Source organism: Chaetodon trifascialis, chromosome 8 (assembly GCF_039877785.1).
Source record: "Chaetodon trifascialis isolate fChaTrf1 chromosome 8, fChaTrf1.hap1, whole genome shotgun sequence".
NCBI lineage: Eukaryota > Metazoa > Chordata > Actinopteri > Chaetodontiformes > Chaetodontidae > Chaetodon > Chaetodon trifascialis.
In genome coordinates, this window is record NC_092063.1 from 24,445,575 (window position 1) to 24,473,304 (window position 27,730).

General features: G+C 44.6%; 3 protein-coding genes across 3 annotated transcripts in view; 2 read left to right on the top strand and 1 right to left on the bottom strand.

Moving 5' to 3' along the window:
* Positions 1-18,047, bottom strand: part of usp19 (ubiquitin specific peptidase 19) — a 29,058-nt gene extending 11,011 nt beyond the window's left edge. The window contains exons 1-13 of the mRNA XM_070968009.1: positions 17,726-18,047; positions 16,197-16,575; positions 9,953-10,081; positions 9,000-9,136; positions 8,292-8,867; positions 7,011-7,386; positions 6,581-6,737; positions 6,424-6,495; positions 5,641-5,756; positions 4,325-4,557; positions 3,917-4,109; positions 3,330-3,463; positions 3,068-3,226 (exon numbers count right to left, since the gene is read on the bottom strand). Coding sequence (XP_070824110.1) covers positions 3,068-3,226; positions 3,330-3,463; positions 3,917-4,109; positions 4,325-4,557; positions 5,641-5,756; positions 6,424-6,495; positions 6,581-6,737; positions 7,011-7,386; positions 8,292-8,867; positions 9,000-9,136; positions 9,953-10,081; positions 16,197-16,410 — 2,496 coding nt within the window. The 5' untranslated portion in view covers positions 16,411-16,575; positions 17,726-18,047. The remainder of the gene's footprint in view (positions 1-3,067; positions 3,227-3,329; positions 3,464-3,916; positions 4,110-4,324; positions 4,558-5,640; positions 5,757-6,423; positions 6,496-6,580; positions 6,738-7,010; positions 7,387-8,291; positions 8,868-8,999; positions 9,137-9,952; positions 10,082-16,196; positions 16,576-17,725) is intronic.
* Positions 18,048-20,766: 2,719 nt separating this feature from the next.
* LOC139335583 (hydroxycarboxylic acid receptor 2-like) lies at positions 20,767-21,396 on the top strand. Its single transcript, XM_070969247.1, has one exon. It carries the CDS (start codon positions 20,767-20,769, stop codon positions 21,394-21,396), a length of 630 nt encoding a protein of 209 aa, XP_070825348.1.
* Positions 21,397-22,790: 1,394 nt separating this feature from the next.
* On the top strand, positions 22,791-27,591 carry LOC139335584 (flagellar attachment zone protein 1-like). The gene is made up of 2 exons (XM_070969248.1): positions 22,791-24,111; positions 27,440-27,591. The coding sequence occupies exons 1-2, from the start codon at positions 22,791-22,793 to the stop codon at positions 27,589-27,591; spliced, it is 1,473 nt and encodes a 490-aa protein (XP_070825349.1).
* The last annotated feature ends 139 nt before the right edge of the window (positions 27,592-27,730 follow it).

Here is a 27,730-nt window from a genome sequence, read left to right on the forward strand (position 1 = left end):
GAGCGACGTGGGCCCGCCTTCCCGTAGGCCCACCACCCGCAGGAAGGATCAGAAGGGGCCGGTGCTATGTGGAATGGGTAGCAGTCGTGGGCGGGGGCCCCGACGACCCAAACCCTGGACTCTGGCTATGGGGACATGGAATGTCACCTCACTGTGGGGGAAAGAGCCTGAGCTAGTGCGGGAGGTTGAGCGGTACCGGCTAGAGATAGTCGGGCTCACCTCCACGCACAGTCTGGGCTCTGGAACCCAACTCCTTGAGAGAGGCTGGACTCTCTTCTACTCTGGAGTTGCCCGCGGTGAGAGGCGGCGAGCTGGTGTGGGCTTGCTTATAGCCCCCCAGCTCAGCCGCCATGTGTTGGAGTTCTCCCCGCTGAGCGAGAGGGTCGCTTCCCTGCGCCTTCGGGTTGGGGATAGGTCTCTCACTATTGTTTCGGCCTACGGGCCGAACAGTAGCGTAGAGTACCCGGCCTTCTTGGAGTCCCTGGGAGGGGTACTGGAAAGTGCTCCAACCGGGGACTCCATTGTTCTGCTGGGAGACTTCAATGCTCACGTGGGCAGCGACAGTGACACCTGGAGGGGAGTGATTGGGAGGAACGGCCTCCCCGATCTGAACCCGAGTGGTGTTCTGTTATTGGATTTCTGTGCTAGTCACAGTTTGTCCATAACGAACACCATGTTCAAGCATAAGGGTGTCCATCAGTGCACGTGGTACCAGGACACCCTAGGCCGGAGGTCAATGATCGACTTTGTAGTCGTATCATCTGACCTTCGGCGGTATGTCTTGGACACTCGGGTAAAGAGAGGGGCTGAGCTGTCAACTGATCACCACCTGGTGGTGAGTTGGATTCGCTGGCAGGGGAAGAAGCAGGACAGACTTGGCAGACCCAAACGTACGGTGAGGGTCTGTTGGGAACGTCTGGCGGAACCCGCTGTCAGGGAAGTTTTCAACTCCCACCTCCGGGAGAGCTTCAACCAGATCCCGAGGGAGGTTGGAGACATTGAGTCCGAATGGACCATGTTCTCCACTTCCATTGTTGATGCAGCCGTCCATAGCTGTGGCCGTAAAGTCGGCGGTGCCTGTCGTGGCGGCAACCCCCGAACCCGGTGGTGGACACCGGAAGTAAGGGATGCCGTCAAGCTGAAGGAGTCCTATCGGGCCTGGTTGGCTCATAGGACTCCTGAGGCAGCTGATGGGTACCGGCGGACCAAGCGTGTGGCAGCTCGGGCGGTTGTAGAAGCAAAAACTCGGGTCTGGGAGGAGTTCGGGGAGGCCATGGAGGAGGACTACCGGTCGGCCTCGAGGAAATTCTGGCAAACCGTTCAGCGCCTCAGGAAGGGGAAGCAGCTTTCTGTCAACACTGTTTACAGTGGAGGTGGGGAGCTGTTGACCTCGACTGGGGATATTGTCGGGCGGTGGAAGGAATACTTCGAGGATCTCCTCAATCCCTCTGTCATATCTTCCGTAGAGGAAGCAGAGACTAGGGACTTGGAGGTCGATTCATTCATCACCGGGGCTGAAGTCACTGAGGCAGTTCGCAAGCTCCTCGGTGGCAAAGCGCCGGGGGTGGATGAGATCCGCCCTGAGTACCTCAAGTCTCTGGATGTTGTAGGACCGTCTTGGTTGACACGCCTCTGCGGCATCGCGTGGCAGACGTGGACAGTGCCTCTGGACTGGCAGACTGGGGTGGTGGTCCCTCTTTTTAAAAAGGGGGACCGGAGGGTGTGTTCCAACTATCGGGGGATCACACTCCTCAGCCTCCCTGGTAAAGTCTATTCCAGGGTACTGGAGAGGAGAATCCGGCCGATAGTCGAACCCCGGATTCAAGAGGAACAATGCGGTTTTCGTCCTGGCCGTGGAACACTGGACCAGCTCTATACCCTCCACAGGGTGCTTGAGGGTTCATGGGAGTTTGCCCAACCAGTCCACATGTGCTTCGTGGACTTGGAGAAGGCATTCGACCGTGTCCCTCGCGTCATTCTGTGGGAGGTGCTCCAGGAGTATGGGGTTGGAGGCCCTCTGTTGAGGGCTGTACAGTCCCTGTACAACCGGAGCAGGAGCTTGGTCCGCATTGCCGGCAGTAAGTCGGACCTGTTCCCGGTGCATGTTGGACTCCGGCAGGGCTGCCCTTTGTCACCGGTTCTGTTCATCATTTTTATGGACAGGATTTCTAGGCGCAGCCAGGGGCCGGAGGGGGTTCGGTTCGGGGGCCGGCAGATTTCGTCTCTGCTTTTCGCGGATGATGTTGTCTTGTTGGCTTCCTCGAGCCAGGACCTTCAGCATGCGCTGGGGCGGTTCGCAGCCGAGTGTGAAGCAGCTGGGATGAGAGTTAGCACCTCCAAGTCCGAGGCCATGGTTCTCGACCGGAAAAAGGTGGCTTGCTCCCTTCAGGTTGGGGGAGAGTTCCTGCCTCAAGTGGAGGAGTTTAAGTATCTTGGGATCCTGTTCACGAGTGAGGGAAGGATGGAACGTGAGATTGACAGGCGGATCGGTGCAGCGGCTGCAGTAATGCGGTCGCTGTATCGGTCTGTCGTGGTGAAGAAGGAGCTGAGCCGAAAGGCGAAGCTCTCGATTTACCGGTCAATCTACGTTCCTACCCTCACCTATGGTCATGAACTTTGGGTCATGACCGAAAGAACGAGGTCCCGGATACAAGCGGCTGAAATGAGTTTCCTCCGCAGGGTGGCGCGGCGCTCCCTTAGAGATAGGGTGAGGAGCTCTGTCACCCGGGAGGAGCTCAGAGTAGAGTCGCTGCTCCTCCGCATCGAGAGGAGTCAGCTGAGGTGGCTCGGGCATGTCTATCGGATGCCCCCTGGACGCCTCCCTAGGGAGGTGTTCCAGGCATGTCCCACCGGGAGGAGGCCCCGGGGAAGACCCAGGACACGCTGGGGTGACTACGTCACTCGGCTGGCCTGGGAACGCCTCGGGATCCCCCCGGAAGAGTTGGAGGAAGTGTCCGGGGAGAGGGAAGTCTGGGCGTCCCTGCTCAGACTGCTCCCCCCGCAACCCGGCCCCGGATAAGCGGAAGATAATGGATGGATGGATGGATGGATGAAAAAAAACACCCACCTCATCCAGCCGTCCGTCAGAGTCGACCGTCTCGGTGTACGGTTTATTCTGGATGCGGTTCAAGTCCTCGTGGAGCCCGTCCAGCAAGAAAGCCATGAACTCCTGGGCATCGTGTTGGGCGTAGCCTGTAAACTGACTGGCTTTACTGGCTACAATCGCCTGCACGGTCACAAACAAATGACAAAAAGAAGGGAAAGGGGGAAATTAAAACACTGACCATATTGTGCTTGCTACTTTTGACGTAAACCAGTTTCCATGATACCTTTAGTTTTGAGGGTTGAAAGGCATGATGTGTTCCTTTCCAAAGGGCCCTGAGCAGCACAGCAAAGCCAATGGCTAGCCTGCCTCCTGTTCCCAGTGGATTATTGCAGTTGATTTCTGCCTCAAATGCTCGATCTGCAGGGACATAGAAAACACAGGAATTAGATAATGGAACCAGGTGTCAATGATAGAAGTCAGTATTGAACTCATAGCTTAGTCAGCCAGCTGAAAATGGCTGAAATGTATTCGCTAAATACATCATGCCCAAAGAGCTAGGTGGCGTAGTTTTTTGCAGCAATTATTGCAATGTTTTAAATGTTTGAACTGCAAAAACTACGGTAATTCTGGCTTATACAGATAAAAGAAGTTACTCATCATTAAATTTGATCCTGTGGGCCATTTGGTACCAGTTGTGTGTCGAAGTCAGCAAGCAGAGGCAGCCAACACAACCAGAGCTAATGTTGGCTATATCTACTGTCATATCATTATCAGTTCATCCATGTATCCAAGCACAATAAAACTAACCCTGTTCTAATTCCTACCAGTATAACATGTTAACGTCCTTGACAGTACTATAATAAACTTTACCATGGAAGTAATCCCTGAGTTCTCTGGTGTTCGACAGGGATTGGATAACACTGTTCATGAAGCAGGTGTTGCCAAGATTGACCAATCCTGTAAAACCAGGCAGGCACACCTTCTTCTCCTCCTCTTCTTCATGGCACTCATTGCTGGCTGGAGGTGCGTGGGTCATGGGCTGCACCATGCATGTAGGTTTAGGCTGAGACAGAAAAGATTTATGCACCAATTGTACAAATTAGATGAATTTTCATCTTCACTTTCACCTTCTAGCTATTGGACTACACTGCAACATAGAATTTATTTTTATTAGTTTAACTATTAAACTATTCAAACATCAAGTTCATATTGTCAATATGTTGCCGAACCAGCCAGTGCACAAACAACAGGAATTCTTAACTGTGTCTTTCTACTAACCGTGGTAACACTAGGCTCTGTCTTGGTGATGGCAACATGCTCAGAGACGGTGCGAGGAGCCACAGTATCCAGACCAGCGTCCTCCACTCTGGATGAGGCCTTAGGGGCCTTGGGTTTCTCTTCCCCAACCCTGGGAGGCTCCTCCTTGGCTGGCAGGCTGTGCTGGCTGCTGCCTGGTTGGCTCTTTTCCATGCATGCAGGGCTGGAGGGCACAGCAACTTTGGCGCCACCCACTGCACCTTAAACAGAGGAGAATGGAGATTGTGGTTAGAAGATGGTCAACAAGAGACTGGTTGGTACTGCTAATCAATAATTACAAACTGTGGTGTATAACATGTATTTAAAGTCTTTTCATGAGGGAATACTTTCTCTTAACTTGGAATCATATCATAAAATAGAGCAATTTATAGTATTTATTTTTTTGCTCTTATAACAGTGCTGACAAATAACATGGTTTCTGCAATTCAAATAATGATTTAATTCCCATATTTTGCTGTGTTGCCATAGTAATGCCTTATTTTACAGGTCCATAATTTCAAAATTATTTCCTTGGAGGTTGTCATGTGAGAAGTATGTCATTTGGTACAAAATACGGGAAAAATAGGAAATTCCTTGAAAGAAAGGTTCCCTTCAAACCGAAGTAAGTATGCATTTAGCACTAACTTATTATTGGAAAGTTAATTCTCCACATTTGAATTATATGTTTGCTTGTGTATTTTTTTTAAAAAATGTGGCATTTTTAGATGACCTATGTGTACCAATTAAACACTGTCTTCATTTTCCCTGTAATCATAAACAAATGACATAGCACTTTCTGGGAAACTTCCATGGAAATTATGAGAAGTGACTTAGAATTTATGGACCGTTTCTTGAGAAATGCCCAGGGGGTCACACAGTCTGCAGACCACATAAGGGAAGCAGGGCAGACTGGCATCCGTATCGGCTTACTGGCTAAGTTACAGAGTTCAAATTCCTGTCACTGAGAGCTACTGTGAAGTACACATACTGTACATTTGCTTCAGACACATTCAGGAAACACAGACACAAACACAAATGTAACTTAAACCATGCCAGTCCACACTCAACCCGGTTCTTCAAAGGATAAATGTAGCTTTGAGTATATTGTTTAAAGATACAGTTTAAAAAGGTGTACAAAATTTGTGTTGATTTTAAGATTGATGCTTTTAAGTTCATGTTTCTGACTGACTGACTGACTGACTGACTGACTGAGAATGTAACACAAGCATATCATTTCACCACTAATGCAACATCAAAAACTTCTATCTACACTGTGTTAACACTGTGTAGATGTAGACCTTGTGTGGCAGGGGCCTCCAGACCTCCCCAGCGCTGGCTGTGTCTCTTCTTCAGGGTGATGTCAAGTCGGGCCCGGGTGAAGGAGTAGCTGCACTGCTCAGGCTGGATCAGGTTCCTGAGAGCACAAAGAAATGTAGAGAAGTCAGATGGTGAGACAAAATGGAGTGACTTGAGGCTACAGCTCACCCCCAGTCTATTAATAGTGTTTTCCCCACAAGAGTTTAAGGTTCATTTTTATTATTTCAACATCATGCATGTTTTAAACACATTTAAAAGCGCAGACATTAAAAACTGCTCCTTTGAAGAACTTTCCATGCACTCTCTTTGAAAACCATGCGGTTTGATTTGGAAACTCAACCAATGTTCAATGAATGACCTGATTTCATGAAGACTTTAGTGATATAACACAAGATAAATGATTCACAATAATATTTATGCCTTCTACACCACTCGCATTTGAAATAAAAGGAAATCATTGGGTCACACTGAACTGTGACTCCAGGTTAAGTGAGGTTCTTGGCCAACAAAGTGACAGGTGCCACCTTATCTAATTTATGTGTTTGACCCGATGCAGCCCCGAGTACTTTGGCACAGCTTTGTTTACTCATGGCTCGAGGCCCAAAAAAGTGCTGCACAACTTGTTGGTGATACGGACGATGCTGGCTAGGTTTTCTGGAACAACTTCAGCGTACTTGTACAGTTAGTTCCCAAAATGGCAAAGGAAAATATGCAATCTCTGATTTCTCCAACTGACCATTAAAAGATCACATTTTTAAGCTGACCTGAGTTTGACTTGCCACTTGAAGACTGTGTTCGGTCCACAGTCTGAATGAAGCCGCAGAAAGTTAGTATCACTGTAAAAGAATAAAACAGAAAGACATTAAAGAATGCCAAAATTGCAGAACCATCCTTTATCTGTACCATATTCACATTCACTACCTTGTCTGGAAGATGAGGGTGAAGTCCTGTTCCCTGAAGATGACCCTGGCTGTGTCCCTGCAGATCCCCTTCATGTAAACATTAACCACCATCAGGTCCGTGCCCTTCTCGTATGAATCATTCTTCACAAATTGCAGGTTAACCATTGGCTCTGGTGCTGCAGGAAGATATTACAGATATCAGCAAACTCATATTTAACTGCTGAATAAATTGGCCTCAAAGACTTGACTGCAACACTTTTTTCTTCCTATATCTATCTACACACACTGTATACACACAGATTTTGTGTGAGTGAGGGGGTGCAAAGATTCTACAAAATCAAATCTAATGGAAAGCAGTTGGTTTGAAATCAATGACAACTTAAGCACAAACCCATGTATGCCAATTCAATCCTGAGGTCTTCCGTATTCACAAAACCTTCTCAACTGACCTTCCTGTTGCTTTAACTCCAGAGAAGGCTCTTCCTTTGACTGGTCCCGCTTCTCCTCTCCGTCACAGCTGCCCCGCCTCGGAGCCAGACCAGGTGACTGGCCTTGTTTCTCAGCTACTCCAACAGCTGGTACTGTACCTGCCTCTCTTGATCCAAGTGGCTGGCAGATCAGAGTATCCTGCTCTGATTCCTGCTCAACAAGCCTTTTCTCCGGCTCAGAGTCAGTTTTACCTCTCAGCATTTCTGGAGCAGAGACCACCTCATTGTTGAAGTCGAGGGGTTTGAAGCGCTCACTGACGGGAGCTGCTGGTTGGCTATCGCTGTCATGTGCTGTTGCTCCGGACGTGTCTGAAGACTGGCTTTGGTTCTCTGCCACCTGAATGAGGAAAGACAAAAGAAATCTGACCTAAAAACCTCCAAAGAAGAATTTTCACCCCCTAGGGGCTTGGAGCCACTGAGATTGAGCAATGGATTCTCTCTCCCTCTCATCACAGAAGTTCTCAAGGAGAAAGCGGACAACTTGATTCCAGTTCAGGCCAGGGCCATGTATAGACAGCATCACTTGATTCTTCCAATGCAGCTGCACAGTTGACTTTTTTGACACTATCTGCTGTGAAGCTGTTATTGTGAACAAACTGTTAAACTGGTGGCAGAGGTTTACAACCAACACACATTGAGTTAACTTGTACAGGCACTGATCAGGGAGGGTGTTTGCTGTTTGGAATAATGCTGAATAAAACTATAAGTCTCTTCCAAGCTCTAGGGAAACTTGAGGACCAAGAGCCCACACAGGCCAGATGGTGCCATTGGCTGTAATCACATAAAAAACAGTGCTTAGTGATGGAATGATTTGAGGAAATTATCGAACTGAGATTTCTTTCCTGTAAATTAAACTCCAGTCCTGTATTTGTGGGTTTACATAGTTATAAACAAGATGTTTGTACTGATAATGAACTTACCGATAACCATTCAGTTCCAGCAACACACTAATTAATATCACACTGACAAACCATAATATTACAGCTGACAACTGTGCACTCCTGCTGCCTTGGCTAACGTTAGCTTCACAGACTGACATTTAGTAGTTTTACAAGCTGTTTAAGTGTAACTGCAAATGAAAACATGCCAAGTATTCAAGTAATGATATTCAGTGTTCATGAACTTTACTGACATAACAAATCAGCAACAGCTTAATCTGATTTTAAAATCTATCAATTCATAAAGGATCAAATCGTTAACAAGAGCTCAGATAAGCAAGCAAGAGGTCAGAACTTTTCTTACCTGAGTTTTGTTGGTATGGCTGGCAGCAGCAACTCCTGGTTTCTGTTCATGGCCACTGCTTAGTCTATCTGCTGTGCTGTCTCCATCTCTGCGTTGCATCTGCGGGCTCCGACCAGCGGGCAGGTGTGTGTGTGGAGCTTTACCACTGGCTACTGTGGACTTCACAGAGTGTGTGTCCCTGTCGGCCAGTAACGCGGCCTCCTTGGTGGTCTTGGGCGGCCGTACAATGGTGCGCTTGGCACTGGGTTCCTGAGGCTGCTGCTCGCCTCTCATGACTGTAACGGGCTTGCTGGTGGTGGCTGAGCCATCTCCAGCTCCACCTTTCACCCCTAAAAAGTCTGTGGTGGCCTTGTCACACGCTGCTTTGTTTTTCAGGCAGCGCTTGACACCCCGCTCAGCTTTGCCACCGCTGCGCCTTGAATCACTGTGTGCAGGTGAGGAAGGAGGCTGGGGCTGGAGTTGTGGCTGTGAGGAGGACAGTCTGGGTTTCTCTGATGAATCCAAGGCAACAGGTTTGATCTCCAGCTCCATGTTTTTGGTCTCTGTGGGTGCTGCCTCCTTCTCCTTCTTGTTTGACTGAAGCAGAATATAAAAAAAAAAAAACACTGTGGATGCCACTTCGATGTCATTCATAACTAAAAAGACACATTTTCTTGAAACTATTAAATATTGTGCAAAACTACGAGATTTATTGGTGCAGACACTGACCTTAAGTGAAGGCCAGATGTGAAAGGGAATCTTCTTCTGCATTATGACGTGCAGGAAACCTCCCTTCTCCTTGTACTGAACTCTGCTACATGAGGCCTCAATTTCCTCCTGCAACTGGCAGCTCCACTGTCGTCCATCTGAAAAATGAAAACAAGCATACAGACGTTATTAGAGCAGAACTGGACTCATACACTCAACATAAGCAATAAAACTGCAGCAAAGAGAAGATACAGGAGTCAAAGATTTGAACTCAGAGTCTGATAAAATTAAAATGGGGTTAACATACAAACTCTTGAAACAGGTTCAAGTTCAATGAGGCCTAAACCCAAATGCACAAGTGTGCCTGTTCTTCTAGTGTGGTTTGGTTTTATTATCCAACCTACTTCTTTTAATTTATGCTTTACTAGTAGCGGGTTTGAACACAGGCCGTGCCACCGATCTTGGTTGAGTGAGGCGTGTAGCAGCGTTTTTTCACTGAAGTTCAACTACCACAGCTGAGCTGACTACCAAACAGAGATTGTTAAACCTGCTAGTACATGGATCATGGATGTGCTCACCCGATGGGACAGCTCTTATAATTTTTTTTTTTTTTTTTTTTTAATAAAAGGACTGCTACTGACTGCTACATTGTTTTTGGTTTGATATTGTAAATGGTTCAATCATTACCAAAAAACAATTCATGCCAGTTCTTTTCATTTTATTAAAGAAGGAAAGCAGAAGCACTTCAACTTAAAAACAAATTTTATATGAATAACGAATGCTGTATGCACTAATTTATTAATAAAAAGGCATTCATTGAAGTAACTTTTCTTTCTTTTTTTTAAATATCGCAATAAATATCGTATCATGGCCTTAATATCGAGGTATTATCACGCCCTGAGTTTTTGGTATCGTTACATCCCTGCCCCACTGAAGTAGTTTCTGTCTCTGTTACATGCTTTACTATGACATACCTGGGAAGCACACATGGCAGTGGGTATCAGTGAAGGTTGTGCTGATTTCCTCTATCCTCTGCACCCCCTCCCCACAGCGCAGTCTGACAGTCACTTCATTGACATTCTGCTTCCAGTCCACAAACACATCTGAAAAAGGAACCAGAGATGGACCTTGAAAACAATGCATTTCCTCTTTACGCCAAGATTATTAGAATATATTCAAAAATTGATCATGTAACGCACACGCGCACACACACACACACGTGCGTGCACACACACACACACACACACACACACACACACACACACACACACACACACACACACACACACACACACACACACACACACACACACACACACACACACACACACACACACACACACACACACACACACACACACACACACACACACACACACACACACACACACACAGCTCAACGGCACAGAGGCAAAGCCATTAGGTTTTTAGGTAGGATGAGTGGTGAGCATAATGTACCTGTTCTACCCTGAGAGAATACACACAGTGAAATGCACCTGCTCATGGCTGGGACTGTGGACTTGGAAAAACTCACATTCACATTACAAGGTTCCTTTGAGAAAGTACATAGGACTTGGCAACCCTTCAAAGAGTATGTAGAGGCTAGGCAATAAATAACTTCTAACTCTTTGATAGAGTAACTAGGTTACACCTAATGTGATGTAAAGCAGCTTTGCATATTTACAGTGCGTGTACTGTATGTGACCCATTGTTTTTTTTATGTGTATGTATATGTAAATACTATTTTTGCAATTTTTCTTGAATTTGTATACAGCACTGACTGTTTGCTGAAATACCAATAAACAGACATAAAACATTGAAATGCATCAGCTCACAGATTCACATAGGGTATACCAATGCACTCGCATGCCCAAGTGGGTCAGTCCTGAGCAGTCAGGCACAGACTGAAGCAGACAGTACAGTGAAGTCAGCAATCACAGATGGGACATCTAAAATTATCTGCGCCACACAAACTGTATACCAAGTAAACAATTGCAAGACAGCAAATGATCAGCTTACTTTAGAAAACATGTTGCCAAAGCACAAATGTGCTTTTCAAGGTAGATCCAAAAGCAGTAACTTAAAGAAAATATTCGAACATGAAGAAGGAAAACAAACATACCATTTCTCATTGTGACCTCAAAGTTGTAGCAGTGATTGAAAATGAAATATCATCCCAGAAGTAAGAAAATGAAATTCCATGTCAGGAGTCATGGATGGTTCATGCACACATTCGTGTTTCCATTTAGTCTTCAGCAACAACGAGAGAGCCTCAACTTTCCCACTGCTACTTCCACACTATCTCACCCTTCTCTCTACCTTAATCGCTCAAGAAAGGTCGCAAGCAACACCCAATCCCTTCCAGCTGGTGACAGTTGTATTTCCAGTAGAGCCAAATCAGAGTGTACGCTCATGACTGGAGAAAACGTCATATTGACATTCATGATATGAACACATTATTAGCACAAATGAAATGTGATATCTTCATGTTCACTTTGGAAGATTCACATCATTTATGCTAGAAAGCCCATTATTGTCAAAGAAAGGCAAGAAATACTGCAATAGTAATACCACCTGTATTTACTATCTGCACCACCAAGTAAAAAAGAATGATGGGTGAATAATCATTAAAGCTGTTTATAAATACAAATATGGTGCTTTATCAAGTACAACAGTAGTAATTTAGTTTTTATTACCATAAATATTATTACAAACCAACCCTGTTTTAAAAAAAGCTATGTCCAACAACTGAATAGTCTCTGTCTCAGATGGACTTCAATTGCTTCCTGCTATTTTGTACAGTTACCTATATTAAGGTGTATATTATCTGAGGTGAGGGGACAGTGGGTCTGGAACCGCTGGAGGAAGGTGTGGACAGGCCAAAGCTTAGTAAACAGCCAAATGAAATTAGTGCCTCATTAGAATAAGTGGGTTAGGGTTAAAATACTTGTATGTAATTACATACAAGTATTTTAACACCATCAGTAGCCCCTGAAAACTATCATATTGGCTTGGCACTTTCTTCAAGCCTAATCAGTGACACTTGAAATGTACCAAAACCAGTGACGTGCAGTTCATGACTGGTGAGGCACTGACTCCTCTTGAGTCAGATGTAAAAATATATGAACCCAAAATAGAAGCTTATATTTCAATTTTGACCTTAACTGAAACATTTGGTTGTTTTAAAAGCTTTTAATTATGCTTTAATTAATTCCACACTGTTCAACTACACGATAGCAAGAAAAACAAAAGAATATTTAATATAAGGTCAAGTTCAATTTTTTTCGGCTGATCTCTCTGTTTTTAATTAAAATTGAACACTCATTATCGCCCTCTGCGTAGGAGAGCACGCAGCAACGTGCACTGCAGCGATGGAGCTCAGCACTGCCACCCATCAGTGCGGCACAGTACTTTCTGCCTCACTCGGAGCATTACTGTGCATTTATGGCCAATATAAAGAGAGATGGCAATGGGCATGTGCCAACTGCCTGCGTCAGTCGGTGTGTGTGGCACAGCTGCATCAGAAGTGAGGCACAGCTCATCGCTGCCTGACCTCGACTCCTGACCTTCTCCCACGTATTTGAACAGGAAATGCGTAAATTTAGCGATGAAAACAAATTTATAGAACAGTCATGAGCTTAAGTGTGAATTTCCTCCTCTTAATGAATTTATAAACCACAGCAACCTGTTATATTTTAACAGGTGAGCTCCCCTGACCACACGTCACTAACCAAAACCTATTAGACGCATCACACCACAAATGAAGTATCAAATCTAAAGTATTAGCAAAAAGTGTCCTGGGCAGCCGTTAATACTGTGATGGCAATGACAATTTAGCAGTCATCCCCTGATCATTAATACCTTTGATAATATTCCCACCAGGTATGCAATGGTATGAGATTTTCACGGTATGATAACCGTCTGAGAAAATATTACAGTGACCTTGATATGGATTCATTAAAGTTGTTTGTTTCTCTGAATTATGACGAACATACATCGTGAGCTTGACATTTTACAGTTGAAAAATCTACTCAAACTATGTAATGGTGGCACTGCTGGTCTCAAACCTAGTTTGGCATTTCTGTGGTTCAATTCCTTGCAAATTCTTGGCCAACATATAAACCGATACCAATATATCTGCAATAAGCTAGTATCTACCGCTACATCAGTCTGGAAGATTTTTTTATTGGTTGAGCTCTAACTGCAACCAGTGAAAACTGTTACACATTCAGTCTGATAATTGCTTAACATGAACAAGAACTTTGCTGATAGAAAAGTAAAGTAACCAGTTTGTCATGGCTAAAAGTTCACCATTTTGTGTATGAACAGGTTTACTGATGGCAGGTATTGAAGAAGATGGTGTACAGACAGAGGCAGAGTTTCAGGGCATTCTCACGACCTTGACAAACCCAAGTGTCCCAGATAAGGGGCTGACATTCTCTCAGGTAGAATTACTGCACTTCTGCATGATGCAGACATCCAGCAACACAATCACTGTAACACACATGCAACCCTATAGTGGGAAACCAAATCCACATCAGAGCAGATCATGCAGTATGATAAAGCATACTGCAGATACACCCTACCAAGGAACACAGTGTGTTCTGGGAGTAAATACTATTGAGAATATTTTTGGTCAATATTAGAAGACCAAATAGAAAATCAAGAGATAAAAAGATGAGTATTTTGCTACACTAGTAGGAATAACTGGGCCATAATTAATCGTAAAACGAAAAATGAACTGAAAAAAGAAACACCACTGCAGCTTTTGAACACATCACCCAACCATACCATAGTCACAGTACATATTTCTTGAGATTTAAATTATTTGTTTCTACTATGGCAGATTGGCTACTGAAATTAGAAAGCTATGACAGCTCATTTGGCTGTCAACTCACAGCCAGAGTTTTCATTAACTACTGTTACAGTAATTCAGTTGTGATTTTGCAGAGTTTGTCATTTGTTCTGCTGTCTTTGGAAGAATCCAACTGCGATTTGCAGAGGCAGCAAAATTATTTACATTTGTACTTGAATAAAAGTGGAAACAGGCATAACAATCCTGGTTTTCATCACAATTCTAATCTTGGGATAATAATACGTCAAAGTGAATGTTCTTCAATAAACTATTGCAGTAACAGAACGTTTCCTCCCAGACAAAGGTCGACTACACAAGCCACTCAACCATGACTCAGCTCATCTCTGTAATAAGGCTAGCTCTAGCTTTGCTCAAGCAGCAAACTCTGAGGCTCAAAAATGTAGCCAACAGCAAAATACCAAGAACTGCGCTTCCTCAAATGGCCACTTGAGGCTAGCTCCAAAAGCACTAGTGCCTACAAACTACAAATCCAACTTGCAAGTCATGCGCAAGGATTATGCAGAGTATTTTAATAACCATATAAAATACTTCAGTGGTCAGGCAAGACAAGCTATAGTTCCTGCTTTAAACTCAATTGAAAAAAAGTTTGCCCAGTAGAATTTCTACCTGTTTAAGACATTTTCTGTTATCTGTAAAAACACAAAGCAGGGTTGATCGCTCGAAGTAAACAGTGGAGACAAGAAATGCTGATATGTCCTTATTGTCACATGTGTGTGGGTGGATGGGGGTCATTTACAGCAAGAAAAAAATGAATATATTCCACCTCTGAATGGCAGCCCTCCTCCTCCTACAAGAAAATGTGCATTCAGTCACAAGCACTCAAAGACATGAAACAATATAAAGGAAGCTGTTAACCACATCCACATATATGTATGTAAGATGAAGATAGGAAAAAAAATATCTATGATGAGACATGCAGAGCTCACATTTAATGACAGTACAGTATGTACAAAGTGGCCAGCTCATATGAAAAAGCTTTCAGGTCACAGCTTGATTTACAACAAAGGGATGACATCAAGAGCAAAAGGCATTCCAACTAAATAACCAGAGGCTGCATGTTCCATTTATTACAGAATGGTAATCACATAATCACTGAAATGAAAAGGTTTTGGTTTGTACTGAGAAAAGCAACTCCTGAGTAGCTGAGGTCAAATGTGTAAGAGTTATGTGTTTCGATGCTTTATGTGAGAGATACTGTCACAAATTAACATTGACATGCAGAAACGGCTGCATCAATGTGTAACGCAAGCCATGTCATAAATGTGTGATTGAATGACAACAGAATTTATGGTCTACACTGTGCAGCCATAATACAGTCATAATCAATCTGCATCCAACTGTGTTTACCAGACAATGATGCAATATTATTGGCATGCATTTACACAAGAAGCAAGTTTTTGTGGTAACTGCATCTGTACAACATATACACAAACCTAATAAACAAAAGCATGTGACAATGCTTTATTTACAATGCAAATATGGCACGGCATATAACAGGACTAGACCTTGTTTTTCAGCAAGCAGGTAACTAGGGTTATCAGCTGCTGTTAAACATGAAATGGTGTTATTTAAAAAGCTTTATTTAAAAGGGTGCCCTAAGGAGTTTTCTTACACCAACAAAAACTATATTTGCATTCACTGTTTCTCACCAAATCTCACAGTTAGTATCCCTGAGATTGATCAAATGTGTGTTAAATCCATTTCCTTCCTAACAAACATTTGCAAAGCTGCTTTTAGATAAAATCATGGATTGTTTGCATGCATGTTAGCTTGCACTCTTTTTCTACCTTCCATTTGCTAGTGCAATGCAATGTTTCTTAGAGCACTACCACCATCAACTGCTGATCAATGGGAGAGTGTGGCAGTATGTGCGTGTTACAAATAAAACAGTGACCCACTTGTAAAGACACTACTCTATAGTGCTACTAGTGGTCATCCTGTGGAGAGGCATAACAAAGCACCAACAAAGGCAATGAAGAAGATGAAGAAGACAAATACTAGCAAGTAAACATGGATGAAAACAATGCATGAATTTAAATATTCAAAAAACAGTTTGGGCAATATTTTATCGGAAAGGAAAGGCATTCAGTATGTTTGTCAGACCTCATTGATGCACACAATATATTTTGGTGAGAAACAGCAACTGTAAATATAACTTTGTTTCTAATTAAGCACAAGGTTTGAGGTGACAGTAACTTGAATATAATGATGGTTTATAGAGCAATGTGGTTCTATTATTCAATTTCAATTGCTTAAAATAACAGTTTCACCTGACAAATAATATGCAAATGAATCAATAACAAATGTTTTATTAGCTGCACAACATTTTTGGTCCTGCTTACCTTTTTTGACCTCTGCAATAACCCCATCTACTGCTGCGGCTGCTCTTTTCGCCTCTCTGCTCTCCTGGTTGGCCCTGTCCTTCTGCTTCTTCTTACTGGTGCTGGAGGACAGGTCTGAGCTGGTGTCCCTACCGCTGCCTCCTCTCTGCTGAGCCCCACCACGACGTCCCACTGTCTCACTACCAGCCGTACTGCTACCACCGCTGCTGGCCATCTTCGGGCACTTGGCACTGACAGGCCGCCCGTCGCCGGAATCACTACCGCTGCTGGGGTCTGGATCTGAGCTGTGCCTCTTCCTGCCTGGCCCGGCTATCTTGGCGATGATACTGGTCTGAACTCTCCCAGAACAGAATCAGGAAGGCTGATAAGGGATGGGGACCTGGGGTGGAGGGCAGAGAGACATTTAATAATCAAGAGGAGAAACTGAGAGTAATCTCTGTGATTGTTTTATGTCAATAGGTTGTACATGCAAGGTCTAACAGACAGAAAGTTGTAACAATCTGCCTTTGCTGTGGTTGTGTAATATACAGAGAGAGAGACAGAGAGAGAAAGAGAAAGAGAGAGAAAGAGCAGAGTGGTTCACTGTTTAAAACTAATTGGGATCAACTTTCAAATAACAACAAAGCTGCACGAGACATGGACATTATGTCATGCAAAAGGGAGCGTAGAGCTGCACATTACGTTTGCCGAAGTAGACCGACGTTGAGCCTTGCCTCGTTTCCTTAGCATAGCAACAGCAAGTTAGCTTAGACAGTCAAATGACAAACAAAGGACAACAGCTAAATCAGCCATTTTATTCGGCGTTCAGTACAGCACATTTACTAAAAACATTGGTGGTGTTCATTAAGCTAGCTAGCAGGCTTAACAAGCTCTCCCGTCCCCAGAGTTGTTAGCTTGGTAACTGCTAAGGTAGCCTGCCGACTGCAGAGGTTCGTTCAATTTAAGGGACGCATGTTTTGGGCTGTCATGTGCCCGTCAATATGAGGCACACACATTAGCTCATCTGTGGCGTTCAACTAACGTCATATTACTGAGATTGGTTCTTGTCAACCCATTTACTCAAATAAGCAAATAAACTTTAGTATGTAACATTAACCCGTCATTTACAAGTACCTGGACTTCGTAGAAGAGTATAGGGCAATACAATTCTTGGATTGCACATTGGGATTAAGTATGTGCTGCATCTAAATTAGCGATCCTGTCTTTACTGCCTGCAATAACCACACATTACTACTGCATCATGTCAAAATGCATTTTAAAGCTCGTTTGTATTTACACGATCACTGCACCTGATATCCAATCCGTGTCTTCCAACAGAGGGCAGGACAGGTCGTGCAATCAAACGCTCCTACAGTTTTCGAGAAGCTAATGTCATTAGCCACGTCAAGCTAACGCTAGCCGACACGAAACAGTTGATATGGCTAACTTACCTATTTTACACAACCAATACAAATGACATCTCGTGACACCTGAAGCCCGTCTGTGATTAAAATGTCAAATCAATATTGACATTAACAGGGGAGACTTACGGGGCCTCAATTTGGCGAGAAATGAATTCCGTTCCTAACACACAATGGCCGGCGACTCCTTCTGCTCCTCCCGGCTGCTAAGCTCCTTCACGGCAGCGGGCCGCTGGGCTTCTGCCTGCACACGAAACCCCGTAGTCCACGGCGTTTCAAGAATATTCCTTCATTTATCCGGGACCCATTTCTGGTAACTTCAAACTATGTATTTTAGAAATTCAAACAAAACATAACTGAAACAATTGCTCCGTCTCGTGTCAGTAGTGCTGGGCGGACGAGGTGTTCTGAGGCATTTGGGCTTTCTCTCTGATTGTGCCGAAACAGATATGAAGCCTCGGGGCGTCAAATACAGCGACACCTGGCGGCTAATAAAACTCATAGCAGCCCTTCAAGAGTGGGGCCGAAGCGCCACCACACCTCTCTGACTGGTGTACAGTAAAAGTCCAAGAAGCCTGCAGGTTATTCAATTTGTATACTTTTGTTCAGATGTGCTGCATTAAATATAGATGTTATGGTGCAATATGCTACAGAAAATTAACTATGTGTTGTCTAAAAGGCATATACATTATTTTAACTGAAGAGTAAAAAACAAATACACTGTGACCTGGCCAAACCTGAGGTGAGGGCTTTCAGGTGCCTGTACCTCTTCCTTTCTGGAGCTCTGGCCATAATTGGCAGGGGGTACTTCTGCTTCAGCTGAAGATCATCCAAGTTCCTCAACTGTTAACATTCAATGGCAGTCATATGTCAGCCCCTTTTATGGGCCTATTTCCACAAATATTCTTTCTGAGGAGGGGGCTGACAGGACCATGGCCATAATACATAGACACCTACTATTTTTAGATGGTGACCTTGTCCCAAATGCCACCATGGGCCTTGTGTCATCCCAGGAGTCTTTACTAAAATAATGTTGACAGTGATGACAAAGACCTGTGGTGTTCCCTGTTACTTAGGTTGAATCCCATTTCTCTTTTCTACCCCTATTGAATGCCCTGAAGCCTATTTGTAAAGTTAACAATTTGTGTGTCATAAAAGTTGTTTTACACAAAATTCTGCTGTCATATACGTGAGTCTGTGAAATTGGGTTCGGGTTACGAGTGTTTTTATATGAGTATGAGTCTAAAAGCTGTGAGTGCAAAGTCTTGAGAATACAACTCATTTTTCTACGACTACGAAGTCTTCACTGTAAATACGAATTCAAGTTTACGGATACGACTCGAAAAGGGCTGTAATGACGTCACTGAGGTCACAGTCAAGTCTCAGGGGAAAGTAATCATCGTCGATTCCTCCAACTGCGCATGCGCATGTCCCAGACGCAAACATCCAGGGCAACGCCGCCATCCCCGAAGAGACTTCACAGGTAATGTCAATAATAACGTGCATAGCTGTTATTGATTTCATAAAAATCCAACCATTTTATACAATATACATTTCTTGGACTCACATACTTATTGCTTTAGCTTGCAAGCTAAAGATATTTACATGCCGATGAAGCTAGCTTAGTGCTATCGTTACTGGGTGCTATCATTCATAATTTTCGACCAGAGCATTAACAATCAAGCCAGATTTGGGATGAATTAACGCAAACCAGTAACTTTGTATAAAGTTGACACGGAAAGAGGGAGAAGGTTGATATGGAGAAATAAACCCGGACATGATGAACGTTATATGTTTCATAGCTGTTTAGTGCTAACTAATTAGCACTGGCCCACTTCTAATCCCAGTAAGGATAGCACTAAACTAGCTTCATCGGCATGTAAATATCTTTATCTTGCAAGCTAAAGCAATAAGTATGTGAGTTCAAGAAATGTATATTGTATAAAATGGTTCGATTTTATGAAATAAATAATGGCTATGCACGTTATTGTTGACGTTACCTGTGCAGGGCTCTCAAGTTTTGAACTGAGTTCAGAGTGAGATTTGGCAGTGGCGGTGAGGGGTGGGGTGGGGACGGGGGTCTGATCTGAAAAATGACATATAAATTGGTACAAATAAAAATATTTATTCAATTCAGCATTTCTTAGTGCAAGTGTGTGTGTGTGTGTGTGTGTGTGTGTGTGTGTGTGTGTGTGTGTGTGTGTGTGTGTGTGTGTGTGTGTGTAACCCCCGGCCTTCCCCATCCTGCTCAGTGCGTAAAAAAAATAAAGCAGCTCCCGCTCCGGCTCCCAGGCAGGAGACTGCTCTGATCGTTTACTTCAAAGAGTGGCTCTATGAGCCGTTTCGTCCATGACCGACACATCACCACTTCCTCTACCTGTTCCACTGTTTTATAAAATAGTGGCGCAACTTGGTGGGCGTTATCCTGGTAATTTCTCTGTGTGAGAAATACAAGATATGGCGTGTGAACATGTGAATGGGTTGAAATGCGTGTGTCTCACGCCCAATGGGTGAGACTTGAAAGCTTTGCCAGTTCAATACAGTTTTGAGGTACGTGTAGTTTACTTGAGTATTTCTATTTTATGCTACTTCATATTGTATTTGTAAGTAATACTTTTTACTTCAGGACATGTTAATAGTAACTCTGTTTTGTTTGTTTCTTTGCTGATTCAGATCAGAGAATATAATCAATTAAAAGAACATGTTAGATAAGGGGATACTTCAGCAGTACATAAAGAACCTCAAATAAACTCCAACTTTACAAGCTGCAGTATTAATACATCAGTAATTAAAATCCAGTAAAAATATGAGGTTTATTGTAAAAGTACCACAGCGTAGAAATACTCTGTTACAAGGAAAAGTATAAATGTATTACAATCAAAACATCCTTAAAGTACCAAAAGTAACAGTACTCATTCTGCAGATGAATGTATGCCATATTACTGGATGGTAATCGGAGGTACATGAACGAGCCAGCGTCATTCATGATGCAGTGTACTTTAACTTCTTTATGTACTGCTGGTTAGGTTTATTCATAGTACTGCATCATTTATTAGTTGTGAGATGTAGAGTAGAAGTACAAGGCAGCAGAAAATGGAAGTACTTCAGTAAAGTAGTACCTCATATTTGTGCTGTACTTAGTTGCATTCTACCTCTGGAAGTCCTGCTTAATGGTCTGGTTGTTGGTGATCTGCCCACGTGTTCCCATGCTGGCTTACAACCACATCAAGGGCAGTGGGAACAGCACCCAGTGCTTCTTCTTCACTTCTTACAAAGAGGCATCACGAGCCATCATCATCCTGGTGGGCATGCACCGTATCCTGACGGTGCTGGAGTTCATCCCGCTGGCCATGCTGCTGTTCTGCTCCATCGGGATCTCCAGGTTCCTGAAAGAGCGCCAGATGGGAAAAACCGACAAGGTGCGAAAGGGGATGCGAGTGTGCGCTGCCATCGTTGCCGTGTTCATGATGTGCTTCTTACCCACCACGGTGACGACCATCGGGGTGTGGGTCATCCGCTCATACCGCCAGTGGGACTGTGCCTCCTTCTACACTTTCACCCAGCTCACCATCGTGTCTTTGGGGCTGAACTTCCTGAACTCGGCCCTTGACCCCATCATCTACGTCTTCTCCAGCTCCATGTTCAGGAAAGCGCTCTGCAGCTCGCTGCCCCGCGTCCTTCGCTGCAGACGGGACCCAGGCGACAGCGAGAACACGACTTCCTCATCGGGAACTCAGTCCACCACCCAGCAGGAACTGAAATTCATGAGGGCTGACAGAGGGAGTGAAGCCATGGAGTGAGTGCTCCCTCCATAATCATGACTGGACCAAGCAGCACTGAGAAAAATGTTTACACCTGAAATTAAAGTGCACTCTGTACCCAGACGGACTAATGCATGTTCAGTCAGAGTGTAAATGTGTGATGATGATGATGATGATGATGATGATGATGATGATGATGATGATGATGATGATGATGATGGGGGATCAGAATGTGTGCAGATCTGCCTGACCACATCTGGATCGTGTTCAGATCTCTGGTGTAAATGCAATGCATAAATATTTTTGTGCTTCATTGCCATCAGTTTGTAATCGCACTTCTGTGTGTAACTAACTTTTGTGTCATGTTTGTGTTGCTTTGAAAAAAACAAATAATCCATATTTTTCATATAAATATTTATTTAATGTTTTTTCACTGATGGTTGTCCGTTTTGAATTCTCTCTCACTCAAACACACACACACACACACACACACACACACACACACACCATTATTATTATTATTATCATGATTGTGATTATCATTATTGTTGTTTTTAACTGGCCTGCATGTCTTCACTGTTCTCACTGGTATTTTTCTTCCTCATGTTGTTCTGTCACTGTTTTCTCTAAATAAAGATATTTTAACAAAAAACAAAAAAGGTAAAAGAGTGTTGGTGTCAATAAATATATTAAAAAAAACAAAAAGGAAAAAGAGTGTTAGTGTCAATAAAGATATTTAAAAAAAACAAAAAGGAAAAAGAGTGTTGGTGTCAATAAAGATATTCAAAAAAAAACAAAGTGCTTTTGAAGGTCAAAGCCAATAGAATGGAGTCTTTGTGGCTTTGATGTAGGATTCTATAAATGTGCTCTCTGGCTGTTCTGCAGTCAGAGCATCTTTGAACTTGACCGAGGAGCATTGACATTATTGTTGGAGTACCACAGTCACATAGTTTCAAGAAGTATCTTCACAGGCGAGCACAGTCTACCACAGGCGAGTACAGTCTACCACAGGCGAGCACAGTCTACCACAGGCGAGTACAGTCTACCACAGGCGAGCACAGTCTACCACAGGCGAGCACAGTCTACCACAGGCGAGTGCAGTCTACCACAGGCGAGCGCAGTCTACCACAGGCGAGTACAGTCTACCACAGGCGAGTACAGTCTACCACAGGCGAGTACAGTCTACCACAGGCGAGCACAGTCTACCACAGGCGAGCACAGTCTACTACAGGCGAGTACAGTCTACTACAGGCGAGTACAGTCTACTACAGGCGAGCGCAGTTTCTAACAGACAGTCTACTGACAGTCTGATGGCACAGACAAGCTTCCCAATCATCAGGGGTCGCCTTGATCATCTGGGCCGTCTGGTCGTCGGCTCAGAGGTGCAACGTCTGCGAGACCAACTTCAATGCTATCAGTTTGCGCACAACTCGATGAACCAGGACTTGGTTCGATACAGGAGGGCGATGTCTGAGTGGAACGAAGAGCGAGAGAAGCTTTGCCACAGCGTGCAGCACCTGCAACAGGACAACAGCAGACTGCAGGAGCTTCTGGAGCTCAAGGAGAGGGAGTTCCAAGATGAACTGAAGAGGACCAAGGAGATGTCCTCCCTCAAGACAAGCGTCCAGTCCCAGACAGAGCAGGTGGAGATCATCCCAGACCAGAGCGACGAGACACTCCAGTTGACACTGGAGAAACTGCAGAGGACGCTGAACCAGGTGGTGCACGACCTCTACCTGAGAGACGAGGAGATCGACCTCCTCAAAGAGGAGAAAGACCGTCTGTCTCTCAGGCTCGAGGAGACAACAGCCACCGTGTCCCACAACAGAGCTGAATTTATCCGGTGCGAAAAAGCATGGAAGATCACACACAACAATCTTCAGGAGAAGTTCAGAAAAAAGCTGGCAGAGAAAGAGCAGAGCTGGGAGACGAGAGAGAAGGAGCTGGAAGGAGAAAGGAAACGTCTGGAGGAGCTCTGTCTGAAGGCCAATGAAAGCAATGAAGAGCGAGAGAAGCTTTGCCACAGCGTGCAGCACCTGCAACAGGACAACAGCAGACTGCAGGAGCTTCTGGAGCTCAAGGAGAGGGAGTTCCAAGATGAACTCAAGAGGACCAAGGAGATGTCCCCCCTTATAGAGCAGGTGGAGATCATCCCAGCCCAGAGCATCGAGATACTCCAGTTGAAATTGGAGAACCAGAAGAGTGTTGTGCTGCAGAATGACCTGCAGATGGCGCTGAACAAGGTGACGCACCAGCTCTACCTGAGAGACGAGGAGGTCCACCTCCTCGAGCAGGAGAAAGACCATCTGTCTCTCGATCTGCAGGAGAAATTCAGAGAAGAGCTTGCAGAGAAAGAGCAGAGCTGGGAGACGAGAGAGAAGGAGCTGGAAGGAGAAAGGAAACATCTGGAGGAGCTCTGTCTGAAGGCCAACACCAAGAGGAGGGCCTTGGTGTCCCGAAACAAATGGGTCAAGGCTGGACCGAAAAAGGCGGCTACAAAGAAAAAGACAACAGTCAAGAAAACGAATGAGAGCGGAAGGGGGGAGAACGCAAACCCTGAACGCTCCGTCGGGGTCAATGAGACCACCGACAAGCTGCCGGGAGTCAAGGCTGAAATTCTCCACAGCGAGCAGACCGAACCCAACGATCTGCAGGAGAACCTCAGGGAGGAGCTGACCGAAGTCTGCCAGGCGAGAGCCGATCAGACGGAGGAGCAGGAGAAGGACGTGCAAGACGTCCGCCTGAAGGAGGAGAGTAAGAAGGGTCGCTTCGGGTTTCTCTTCAAGACTCCAAAGACAAAGGAGGAGAAGGAAGAGAAGACGAAGCTGAAGGAGGAGAAGAGAAGGGAAAAGAAGGAGAAGAAAATGGAAAAGGAGGAGAAGAAGAGGATGGAAAAGGAGGAGAAGAAAAGGGAAAAGGAGGAGAAGAAGAAGGCAAAGGACGAGGAGAACAGAAAGGCAAAGGAGGAGAAGAAGAAGGCAAAGGAGGAGAAGAAGAAAGCTTAAAAGCTCGCGTCAGAGGACAGTGAGGAGGAGGAGGCTGCTGGTTGTCGGCCCCAGGTTGGATAACGGCAGCTCCCTCTTCCTCCCCCATCACCTCTCGACCCTCCCTCCACCGTCCTTCCACCCTCCCTGCCGTCTCCATCGCCCCCCTTCCTCCCTCCACCCCTCTCCTTCACCCCTCCTCACTCCTCCTCCCCCATGGCCTCTCCGCCCCCCCCTCCACCCCTGCACCACTCCCTCAGCCCTCCCCCCTCACCGCCTCCCCCCTTTAACTTTTAAAATTTAGATTTAACATTTTAGGTTTAGATTTAACTTTTAAAATTTTGATTTAACATTTTTTCCACACCGCCTTCTTTGGACAGCACCCACAGACACACCTCCACCTTGTTTCCAGGTGACTTAGATTTAACATTTAGATTTAGATTGAACTTTTAGATTAAACATTTAGATTTAACTTTTAGGTTTAGATTTAACTTTTAAAATTTGGATTTAACATTTTAGGTTTAGATTTAACTTTTAAAATTTGGATTTAACATTTTAGGTTTAGATTTAACTTTTAAATCATTGCTAAAACACATTGCTTTAATCAGGACCAAATGAAAAATAAAAATTGGATAAAAAGAAATGCACGTATCTGTCTCTGTGAATGAAGACGGACAGAGGACAAACAGCTGGAAGACATGATGGAGGCTGTGAAGTAGAAGTCCTGCTCTCTGTCATCAAATACTCATATGGTTCATTTAGAGAATCGACTCACTGTGAAGGTGAAAATAAAATCAGTGTGTCGTCGTATTTCACGTGTTTCTGAAACTTTTCTCCTCCAAACATTTCACAAGGTTTCATTTTAAGACCTGTTGAAGGCCCAAAGAGGTCCGATCAGGTCATCGGTGTCCAACAGAATGAAGGTTTTTTGGATCACGACTTCATGTGACGACCCCTCAGATTCATCGGATGACCCTCTGGTGGGCCCCACCCCGGTACATGTACACTTACATACATGTACACACAAACATACATTTCTATACATACACACATGCGCATATACGTACATGTGTGTACGTCAACGAGTGTGTGTTCACTGTGGTCCATCTCAAACGGTTTGACCGTTAGATGTTGAAGGTGTTTATCCAGAGAGGCTCAGGGACAGTTGGACAGTTGTCTCATGAGGATTTGGCCTCTTTAAACGTCTCGTGGTATTTTGTGGAGTCAAACTGTGACTTCCTGCAGCAGGGAGGTGTCTGAGGAGCAGGTGGCTGCAGATGCTGCCATGTCTCCCTCTAGTGTTTGCTTCTGTAGCTGCTCCTCAGACTTCACATTCACGCTGTTGGTTAGAGTCCTTCAGCTCTGGTTCACTCACAGGAAATATCAGATTTACATTCTTTAAACTGTCGCTGCTTTAATCTACAGCAATGCATCATATCTATAAGATCATCACACGTTTGCAGCGTGGCCGTCCTGTGAGAACCACGTATCTCATATCTCGAAAACTTCATTTTAGCACAAACATTCCACATCAACGCAGCTGGAGATACGAACTTTTCACTGGACAGGAAGGAATCTGAAAGGTAACTAAAGCTGTCAGACAAATGTAGGCGAGTAAAAGCACAAAGCTGCATGAAATGGAAATACTCAAGGTGGAAGTACCTCGAGTGTGTACTTAAGTGCAGTGCTTGAGTAAATGTACTCAGTTAAATTCTGCATGTCAGAATTGAGTTTGTTTAATCAATAGAGGCAATCGGGTAAAGACGGTTTCAGAGATGTTGGCAGGTGTCTCCTTTGGACGGGGCCAGGCCAGCTGTGTCCCCCTGTGTCCCGTCTTTGTGCTAAGCTAACCTAGCTGCTGATTGTATTTATCCCATAGACGTGATACCAAAAACCTGCCACCACAAGAGGGCTTACAGGGAGCAGAAAGAAACATTTTCAGCCTGAGAAGGATCCGACAGTGAATCCCACAGGACAAATACAATCATCTCCAGACACACAGCGAGTGGCAGCTGTTCTCCTGGCAGATCTCCAAGAGGAGGGAGTGACCAAGGGAGGGATGACAGACAGGAAGGAGGCAGGAGGAGGCTCGTCCTGCCGGCACGCTACGGCTCCCCAACACACCGTCAGTTACTCCACTGCTGTTTTCCGGAGCTGAATGGTTGCTCGACTCGGTGTGAAAGTTGGCAGCCAGTGTGTGATGGTGAGAGGCTGCAGGCAGGCCGGCGACACAAGGGCGCACTGTTTAGCCCCCCAGGCCTCACCGGCCTACGTGCCAACACTCGACCTTTGTGTGCCGACCACACGGCTCTGTTACTGTACCGTCTGCTCAGCCTGGATGCCTCACAGAACCACTGCTTTTAGACCAAATGACAGAGACTTTCCACTTTAACTCCTCCTCAGCAGCTTTAAAGTCTCATTCTGCTCTTTCCTGAAGCTTCAGGAGAGACTCAGTGTTCAAGTATAAAACACCTGCAGCTGTTTGACGTTCAGCAAAGTTTAGTAAGTTTGAACAAAGTTTGCAGCTGAAATATTCAGAGATTCTGATCCTGTTGATTTAATAAGACATTCAGAAAGCAAACATCTGAACACACTTAAAGAAGCCCCAGTGCTCAAAATGTCTTATGTTTTATGTTTTATTTTTAGTTTACAGTGTTTTCAATGGCCACAGTCATCGTTCATGTTGAAATATTGTTTAAAAAAGTTATCTGAAGCTCTATGTGATGATGTTTTTCACTCACTTAGGTTTACATTCAGTTACAGGTGATTTCCACTTCCTGATGAAGCACATTAACATTAACCCTGCGAAGACAAACTGCTGCTGCTTTGTCTTCGCTCTCTGAAGGTGGACGTCTCCAGGCTTCAGATGGTCTTCAGTCCATTTTCAAAACCAACCCAAAAGACGTGACATTAACAAAACTAAACTTCATAACTTTAAAAGTGACATATTATGAAGCTTTTTCAATAAGTTACATAGGTCTATGATTTCCATAAAACATGTTTCTGAAGCTGTTTGCTGGAAATAGCTTTCAGGAAAAGATTCTTGCCTCCCTCTATTTGCCTCTGTTTCAGTCCCTTTCAGAATGTGCTATTTCTAGTGTCTGTAGCTTTAAATGCAAATGAGCTGCTGCTGTCCCACCCATGTTACCGTGGTAACGGGGAGAGCGGAGAGCGTAGGCTGACGTTGCACTACGCATGTGAAAGTAGCGGACATGGCGGCAGTAAACAGACCGAATTCTTCAGTAGTTGAACCGTACGTGTTCGAACCTGAATCGGATCCTGAAGGAGGGGAGGCTCCTACAGAACCTCAGAGAATTCAGCAGGACGCTTCTGAAAGGTTAGTCTAAAAACGTCTTTCTATTTTTTTCTCTTCAGTATGAGCACCGCCT

Coding starts and splice junctions, on each gene's coding strand:
- LOC139335583 (XM_070969247.1), top strand. CDS start 20,767: ATGGTCTGGTTGTTGGTGATCTGCCCACGTGTTCCCATGCTGGCTTAC.
- LOC139335584 (XM_070969248.1), top strand. CDS start 22,791: ATGAACCAGGACTTGGTTCGATACAGGAGGGCGATGTCTGAGTGGAAC. Junction 24,112..27,439: donor CGTCCGCCTGAAGGAGGAGA/GTAAGAAGGGTC, acceptor TGCTATTTCTAG/TGTCTGTAGCTTTAAATGCA.